A 9710-nucleotide genomic window follows, 5' to 3' on the forward strand; every position below is an offset into this window, starting at 1 on the left:
CCTTCCTCCTTCATTCCTGATGGCCAAACCTTCCTCCTTCACTTCATTCCTGATGGCCAAACCTTCCTCCTTCATTCCTGATGGCCAAACCTTCCTCCTTCATTCCTGATGGCCAAACCTTCCTCCTTCACTTCATTCCTGCTGGCCAAACCTTCCTCCTTCATTCCTGATGGCCAAACCTTCCCCCTTCGCTTCATTCCTGATGGCCAAACCTTCCTCTTTCACTTCATTCCTGCTGGCCAAACCTTCCCCCTTCGCTTCATTCCTGATGGCCAAACCTCCCTCTTTCACTTCATTCCTGATGGCCAAACCTTCCTCCTTCATTCCTGATAGCCAAACCTTCCTCCTTCATTCCTGATGGCGAAACCTTCCTCCTTCACTTCATTCCTGCTGGCCAAACGTCCCTCTTTCACTTCATTCCTGCTGACCATACCTTCCCCCTTCACTTCATTCCTGATGGCCAAACTTCCCTCTTTCACTTCATTCCTTATGGCCAAACCTTCCCCCTTCATTCCTGCTGGCCAAACCTTCCCCCTTCACTTCATTCCTGCTGGCCAAACCTTCCTCCTTCACTTCACTCATGCTGGCTAAACCTTCCCTCTTCACTTCATTCCTTCTGGCCAAACCTTCCTCCTTCACTTCATTCTTGATGGCCAAACCTTCCCTCTTCACTTCATTCCTTCTGGCCAAACCTTCCTCCTTCACTTAATTCTTTCTGGCCAAACTGTTGTAATTCTGGACTAGCTTCAGTTGACTTCAGCGATAATCTGTGCTGCGTTAGACTGGTTGGAAATTATCTAATCAAGCCACTGGAAAAAAGGGGGTCTTTTGATCCTAGTATTTACCGAGTCCCCTGCTCTCCATTATAACTGTATGGAAGCAATCATTGGGGAGTTCTACTTTGATAGCCTGTATAGATTTTAACTGGGCGAAGTTTTCTCCAGGGGTCATTTCATGCCAGCCTAGACTAACTCCGTGTACTTTGCAAGGGGGGTGAATCCGACTGGTGGGGATGGGATCAATTCTTACTGGTTGAAATCATCCCCTGGGGTCAATCCAGGCTAGCCATCATACACACAGGGGAGAATCTGGTTTGGCTACATTTGACCTGGGGGTAAAAACTAACGGGGGTACGAATACGCTGCTCCACCAGTTCCTATTTGAAGGTCATGGCAGCTAGCAACGAGTTCCACGCATTTTGTGAGACACGATTTTCTGTCTGGTTTATAAAAGGCACAGCATATCCTTTGAACGACAGGTATACGTCTGAGCATCTGTGTTACGATTACATGAATCGTGTGGCATGTCATTAAGACACGGAAGTGAGGGGGGTTGCGGGGGGAGGGATGGGGATGTGGGGGGATGGCGGAGTAAGTACTGAGCAGATACATAAAACCAGGTACAAAAATGATAAGCATTCTTTCTGGGAAAAAAAATGACAGTAGAATAAGCGTTCTTTCTGAAAACATTACAATAGAATTAGCGTTAGTTCTGGGAAAACTACAAAAGAATAAACGTTGTTTCTGAAAACATAACAGAATAAGCGTTTGTTTTGATTGTTTGTTCGTTTGTTTGTTTGTTTGTTTTTTTAAATGTCAATAAAACAAGCGTTCTTTCTGAAACCGAAACAACAGTGACAAAAGTATAGTGACAATTTCCAACAGCTGTCAAAGGACCCCCTCCTTTACGAACACTCTTCAAGACTATGGTAGTTTGAGTCAACCACAGGCCTCTGCCTGTCTCTTTGCACCACGTCATAGGGACCTTCAGTGTTAAAAGCAACGTGGCTGTAAGCTTGTGGAGCAGCAGTATCCCTGACCTGAGTGCTTTCCTTCCTGCTGGCTGCCCCAATGTGATCATAGGCGTCAGACAGGGTCTCCTCTGCCGGGTTTCTCAGCTTCTGTGACAGCATCCCAGGGTCAAGAACAGGGGGCACACACTCTCCGTGTGCTGCACCTGGAGACGTCTCCGCCCCCTGGTGCACGTGCTCAGATGGAACATCAGGATCTTGTGGTTTGGGTTGGTCAGGATTCCGTGTAGGGATGTGACTGTAGACGTCCGAAATCTGCACTTGGCACTGGTTAGGATGGAGAGCTCCAATGTGGCTGTAGTTGTCCGTGCCCTGTACCCCCACAGGACTGTAGGCGTTCACCTTGTGGTGTGGGTTGTGTGATGCAGCGTGGCTGTTGCTGTTCACACCCCGTGCTGTGAGGTGGCTGTAGCTGTCTTGCTGCGGGTGGCCGTCATCCCTCCCTGCCCTCACACACCCCTCGCTGACGTCATGACGGGTCTGATGTCCCATGGGTGTCAGTTGCCCGAATGGAACGTCGTTGATTTCAGAATAGATGTTGGAAAGGGGCCTTTCCTCTGCAAGAGACAACAACCAGCAGGTAAGACAAAGCTGTTATCTCTCAACAATAAAATGAATGACAAAGAATTGCCAACATATATGATTCCCTGAAGAAAACAAGAGTTCAACAGAAATTGCATGTGCTGAATACCTGAAAAGTTGTTTTCGACCATAAGAATTCACAGTATAATGCTGTCCAATGATAAATGTATGTCTTTTTCGTTAGGTTTGGTTGTTATAAACTTCCATGGTCCATCTCGCCCACATTTCATCTTGTGTTTCTTTCATACCACATCTAAATAAAACATAGGACATGGTATTCCGTAGTGCATGAAAATAAAAGAAGGCCCGTTAGAATGTGACATGTTTATAATGATGTGGTTTCAATGCATGTGTTTCAGAACAAGAGCAGAGAAAGCAAGGTGCATACATGTTGAGTCATTCACTATGACGGTATGGAGTACGATTGGGTATACTGTTATATAGTGTAGTTTTGTGTGAATTTGTATGCCACAGTGGTGTGATGTGGTGTTAAGTTCCCCGACACACAACATGAATCCATCCCTGACTGTGTGCACTTACAGTGGGTACAGCCACCCCATAGACTGAAATGACTTACAATGCTGACTTTGCACTGACCTCTGACTGGAGTCGCTGGGTGTGTGGGAGCAGCATCAGGAATCCTGAGGAAAGAGATACACCTTTCAGCTTCACTTCACACACAGCTTGAAGAAGGTGTTCGTTTCTTGGTGTGTGTTCCACTGTCTTAAATATTAGTGAAACACACACACACACACACACACACACACACACACACACACACACACACCAAAAGCAAAGGAAAGGAAACCTTCAGTGTTCTCCTTACCCTCGTTTCTTTCCTCTCCTCCAGCAGATGACCCCACAGACGACAATGGCGATGACGAGGACGGCCGCTGTCCCTCCCCCAGCGATGACTGCCACTGACGGGCCGTCACGGGACGGGGGATCTGTGTCTGTGTCAGACTTGTCTGTGGTTGTGACTGCGACTGTGTCAGACTTGTCTGTGGTTGTGACTGTGTCAGACTTGTCTGTGACTGTGACTGTGTCAGACTTGTCTGTGACTGTGACTGCGTCAGACTTGTCTGTGACTGTGACTGTGACTGTGTCAGTGTTGTCTGTGGTAGTGACTGTGTCAGACTTGTCTGTGGTTGTGACTGTGTCAGACTTGTCTGTGGTTGTGACTGTGACTGTGTCAGACTTGTCTGTGGTTGTGACTGTGTCAGACTTGTCTGTGGTAGTGACTGTGTCAGACTTGTCTGTGGTAGTGACTGTGTCAGACTTGTCTGTGACTGTGACTGTGTCAGACTTGTCTGTGACTGTGACTGTGTCAGACTTGTCTGTGGTTGTGACTGTGTCAGACTTGTCTGTGGTAGTGACTGTGTCAGACTTGTCTGTGGTTGTGACTGTGACTGTGTCAGACTTGTCTGTGGTTGTGACTGTGTCAGACTTGTCTGTGGTTGTGACTGTGTCAGACTTGTCTGTGACTGTGACTGTGTCAGACTTGTCTGTGGTTGTGACTGTGTCAGACTTGTCTGTGGTTGTGACTGTGACTGTGTCAGACTTGTCTGTGGTTGTGACTGTGTCAGACTTGTCTGTGACTGTGACTGTGTCAGACTTGTCTGTGGTTGTGACTGTGTCAGACTTGTCTGTGGTTGTGACTGTGTCAGACTTGTCTGTGGTTGTGACTGTGACTGTGTCAGACTTGTCTGTGGTTGTGACTGTGACTGTGTCAGACTTGTCTGTGACTGTGACTGTGTCAGACTTGTCTGTGACTGTGACTGTGACTGTGACTGTGTCTGTATGTGTCACCAGTCATCAGTCGTCATGGTCAGGTGAAGGATGAAAACACAATAACAAAGGTAAGTTTCTTACAAGAAAGAGAAGAAGGGAGAGGAAAGAAGAAGGAGGAGAAGTGGAAGAAGAAATAGGAGAGAAAGGAGACGGAGGAGAAGGAGGAGAAGATAAATCGATTCTCACATCAACTGACAACCTTGAGGTGTTCTACTTGTCTTCCATATTCTGTCAGATACAAAACAGAACAAGGGTGACGTTGTTTTAAAAAAAAAAAATTTCTATAATCATTCATATTCATCTATGTATGGAGTGATGGCCTTGAGGTAACGTGTCCGCCTAGGAAGCGAGAGAATCTGAGCGCGCTGGTTCAAATCACGGCTCAGCCGCCGATATTTTCTCCCCCTCCACTAGACCTTAAGTGGTGGTCTGGACGCTAGTCATTCGAATGAGACGATAAACCGTAGTCCCGTGTGCAGCATGCACTTCGCGCATGTAAAAGAACCCACGGCAACAAAGGAGTTGTTCCTGGCAAAATTCTGTAGAAAAATCCACTTCGATAAGAAAAAAAAAACAAAAAAAACTGCATGCAGGAAAGAAAAAAAAAAGAAAGAAAAAAAAAGATGGCGCTGTAGTATAGCGACGCGCTCTCCCTGGGGAGAGCAGCCCGAATTTCACACAGAGAAATCTGTTGTGATAAAAAAAAAATTACAAATATACGAGCTCATTTAACGTACGTTTGATTGTTCACGCGCGCTTACTCACACACATACCTTATGCAAATAAAACACTGAGTGATTTATTGCTTTGTCAAAACATGATATAAATTGATAGTGATACTTAATTAAGTTATATGGCTTTCGTCAGAGACCAGCTCCAAGCGCTTTACGGAGTCATTTGCGCAGCAGGCTGTCTACCTCGGTATCGTCGACTGACAGCTGCCACTGGGCACTCATCATTCGTTTCCTGTCATTCAACAAGGTTTCAGTCACGCACGCACCCACACACACATACACCCTCACACAGACATGTAACTTCTTACGATAATGGCCGTTTTGTTTATTTATAATGCCATGTGGGCAGCCATACTCCGATTTCGGGGATGTGCGTGCTGGGTGTTTTCTTGTTTCCATAACCCACCAAATGGATTACTGTAATTCTCTTTTGACCGACCTTCCTAAATATCTGTTAGATAGATTTCGACGATACCAGAATAACACTGCGAATCCTATTTTGACCTTTCTTGATTCTACGATTACAATGCAATTTACTTCTTTTTCATTTGTTCATTGTGAAAAAAAAGAAAGAAGAAAAATATTAATATTCATGCATTAACCGTTATTTCCTTTCATCTATTTGCGTTGTATCTTTCTTTTAAGAGCAGAGTATACATTGTGCTACTGTAGGCGTGGTTTCCACACCCGTCCGAAAACAAATAAACAAACAAACAAAACACAACAACACACAAATAACAAAAAACAGCAGTTCTTCCTTCCTCGCAGTCACAGTTTCTGTCCGACTCCTCTCCTCCGCACCCCCCCCCCCCCCCCCCCCCTCTCTCTCTCTCTCTCTCTCCCTCTCTTGGCCACGTGCGATAAAACATTCATTATATTAATGAAATCATGCTTTGACTGTAAAAGTGCATTTTCTCCCTTTAACCAATTGCAGTGTGTACCTCTACCAGTATATTCGTGCATCGTTATTTTCAGTACTCTCTTATCTGTTACATACACTTTGTGCAATGTACATATATGTGTGTGTATAGCTCATTTACTCTTGCCTCTCTCTTTCTCTTCCTTCTGCTTTCTCTCCCCAATCTTCTTCTCTCGTCCATTCCCAAGGAGGGTGGACAGACAGACAGACAGACAGACAGTGAGGCAGAGACCTTCACGGATGAAAGCGTCAGAAGGCTGTGGTTCACACGTGGCCGTTGACCTTGAGAACTTCATGTTCGCCAGAGCAATAGAATAATATGACCTGTGCTTGGCCTTGAACTCCACCTGTCATCCATGATCATGACCAGAACAGTCATGTTGAATATGATGATTATGATTAGAACGATGAATATCTTAACGATGATGATCATGACAATGACCATGATAATGTTGATGGTGGTGGTGATGATGATGGCCATGACGATGTTGGTGATGTCAGCAGTGATAACTTTCCTAACACTGAACACTCGTGTTGGTTATTCAGACTCACACCCCTGACGTAAAAGAGGTCCCTGGCCAGTTATGGAGAAATGGCTTTCACTTATTAAACAGGAATGTATCTCGTCTGATGGTAAATAGGAGAAATATGCCTGGTAAGGACCACTGACTTCAGGATATGGATAATTATCTCTCTGTCTATGCTGGTATAATTATCTCTCTGTCTATGCTGGTATAATTATCTCTCTCTCTATGCTGGTAAATTTCAAGTCCACAAAAAGAGACGCAAGACTGTTGTATTGTTTATACACATGTAAAAAATAACCCTTTGACATGTGCAAAAATAAGCTAAGTTGAGAAAGTATGTAAATCAAAATGTTCTCTCTCTCTCTCTCTCTCTCTCTCTCTCTCTCTCTCTCACACACACATGTGATATCATCATCCTCCCATCTCTAACCCCCCTCACCCCTTCACAACCCTCCTCCCTTTCTCTCTCCGCCTCCACCGCTCCTTCATCTACCCCATTCATTGCGCAAGCACTGTTTTTTTATGTTTTTTGTTTGTTTTTTTCATTTCGAGTAAAAAAAAAAAATAAAACAAAAAAACAAACAAACAAAAAAGCACCGAGGCAACCATGTGTTTGTTCTGTACTGTTCCTATAGTCTGTGTAACATATTCAGGATTAAAAGGCTATGCCAGTCTTGAATAAAAACTACTTTGTGTTTCCACATTTCTTCTGTCATTGCTGCTTTGTGCACATGTCAAATGATGAGCTTCCTTTCTTGAGGAAGTGTTTGGGTTTGTTCCAATCTAACTTTTATTTGCCTGTGTGCTAGCTGATTCGGTAGCATAAGCAGCAGTGACTTGAAGCTGTGTACCTTGTGTATGAAGAGAGTTACCACCCTTTATTGTTTGAAAATACTCTGTCGTTTCTTTGTTCTGTAATGACAATGCCTCCCTTGATAATGAAAGCAATCTTCGGCTTTCTTTTGTTTGGTGTTGTTTTTTGTAGGGTTTTTTCATGTAATGACAACATCTCCCTCGTGTCTTTATTCTCCAATGACAGCACCCCCCTCGTACAAAATACACGGGTCAGCGGAGACACGGAAGGAGCAGACAGACAGAAGGAACACCACTGACACACTGTGCTGTCCCTTCACTGGCCAGCCCCACACTCACTCTGAAAGCAGACCCGGACACTATGGGAATCTGGCCGTTTTCGAACTTATTCACTTTGACAAAAGGTCTGGATCTGTAAACCCGCCAAAGGCGTCTCTTGTTGTTGGCCACATCCACCAGGGACACCCTCAGAGACCTGTCGCCATCACGGGGCAGGGAGAACTCGAAGGACAGACAGGCGGGGCGTGACGTGGAGAGTGCTGGTGGAAGGAGGGGGGTAGTCAGTTTACTGCGGATGCCCTCTCCGAAAACTGGGGATGAGACGTCAGAACAGTGTCAGGGGCCTGTTTTATTTATTGTATTACTCTCGGATAGAGAGGGTGGTGTGGAGAGAGAGAGGGGGGAGAGAGAGGAGGGATAGAGAGGTTGACAGAGAAAGAGAGATGGACAGAGGGGTTACAAATGCGAATAAGAATACGAATATGGAATGGTTTGATCAGATTTAGGCCTTTGCTCCAAACTGATGAGGAAAGTCAAATACCTATAACAGGATCGGTTTTCCAGAAATATAGTGCTTGATATTTACTCTTCATATGATTATTGTAATGAACAATACATATCAATATTGTGGTCTAAGCTGTAGCTGTACGCAGTCATTGTAAGACATTGTGTATATATAACGCCACATTACACATTATTGTTTCATTCCTAAATGACATAAGCAGACTGAATCTAAACTGGCATGGGCTTCTATAAAACTTAGGCTGGATATATGTCCAGCTGAAGTCATTGAGACTGCAATCTGCAGTCAACAAAAGAAATGTGTAAAACCCCTCATAAACCATGCAACATTTTCAACACCCTCATTTTTCCAGAGTTTTTATTAATTCGTAAGAGCACGAATATTTTGTATAACTGAAGGCTATGTGTGCAACAATCTAATCTACAATGTAAACGATATATATATATATATATATATATATACGAAGGATGGCAATTACAACTTTCTTTGCTCTGTTTACTAAATCTTGACAGCTTAATTAAAACTGGGTCTGGTTGAAAAAAAATATTCCCAAATAAATATACTTCTACCATTCTTACAAATTCATTTCCATTCGACCATTGTTCATATACACTTAGATAACCACCCTTACGGAACACAATGATATTTGTATTTTCTTGTTCAGTTTATTTTTAATTATTGTGTCACTGTGGTTTCATATATGAATTATTCTCCAGTCTTTGCAAACTTATAGATTATATTGACAACAAACTATTTCATTTGCAAAAAGCAACATAAACAACTATCATATCAAAAGTTGTCCCATGCCGTCCATTTTCAATAATTTTAGGGCAATCTCATTTGCAAACATTGAAAAGAAAAAAAAAAGTTCTGCACGCATCACCTTGTTTCACTTCTCTTGTACAATTTACAAACTCTGCTCCTTATCCTAGCTTTCACTTCTCTCTGCATACTTCTACTACATCTATACAGTTTATCTGTGATTTACTTTTAACAAAACAGGCCACAACAGTTTTCTAGAAATTGAATCTAAGTATGTTTTTGATTTCAACAAATGCAACATGCTACTTTTGATTATTGGCTAACTGTTTAGACAGAGACAGAGAAAGAGAGACAGAGGGAGAGCTGACGTTTCGTGATACTGCAGTACATTTATATCATTGATATAATACTGACATACAGACAGACGAAAAAGACCGAAAAAAAGACTCAAATAAGAGACAGATAAACAGACTGAACCAAGAGAGAATAAGAGACGGGCGTTTAATCAGAGAGAAACAGACATACAGACCAATACAATGAGAGGCTGACATATAAACGGACAGACAGACAGACTGACACAGACATTCCGTACCAACGGTCGATCTGAATCTCCACTGATCCACGTGCTGCCAGCTGCATTCTGGGCTGCGTGACGTGCGTCCTTTGTTCTTCGTGAATTCATTCCAGTCTGAAATACCACCCGCCACAAGCATTAGTTGTTTGTTTGTTTGCTTGCCTGTTTGTTTGTCTGTTTACTAATGTAACACTTTCTGTTCTTTTTTCATTCATCATCCCGTTTACAAATCACAGTCAGCAAAATTCGATTGAATAGGAGTGTATAACTGAAAATCACACAGATTGCCCATTGACAACAACAACATTAATGCTAAGAAGGAGAAGAAGAACATCACATGATTAGGATTTTGATATTAAACTTAATAAATTCTTAGCTGACGTAAAATAGTTTGTT

The 9710-nt window shown here is 43.2% G+C and overlaps 1 protein-coding gene across 1 annotated transcript in view; it reads right to left on the reverse strand.

Annotated features, from left to right (window-relative positions):
- Positions 1-1334: 1334 nt before the first annotated feature.
- The window catches only part of LOC143301577 (uncharacterized), a 25031-nt gene continuing 16655 nt past the window's right edge, over positions 1335-9710 (reverse strand). The window contains exons 6-11 of the mRNA XM_076615958.1: positions 9333-9428; positions 7477-7766; positions 6069-6183; positions 3219-3393; positions 2990-3033; positions 1335-2367 (exon numbers count right to left, since the gene is read on the reverse strand). Coding sequence (XP_076472073.1) covers positions 1685-2367; positions 2990-3033; positions 3219-3393; positions 6069-6183; positions 7477-7766; positions 9333-9428 — 1403 coding nt within the window. The 3' untranslated portion in view covers positions 1335-1684. The remainder of the gene's footprint in view (positions 2368-2989; positions 3034-3218; positions 3394-6068; positions 6184-7476; positions 7767-9332; positions 9429-9710) is intronic.

Source organism: Babylonia areolata, chromosome 27 (genome assembly GCF_041734735.1).
Source record: "Babylonia areolata isolate BAREFJ2019XMU chromosome 27, ASM4173473v1, whole genome shotgun sequence".
Classification (NCBI taxonomy): Eukaryota; Metazoa; Mollusca; class Gastropoda; order Neogastropoda; family Buccinidae; genus Babylonia; species Babylonia areolata.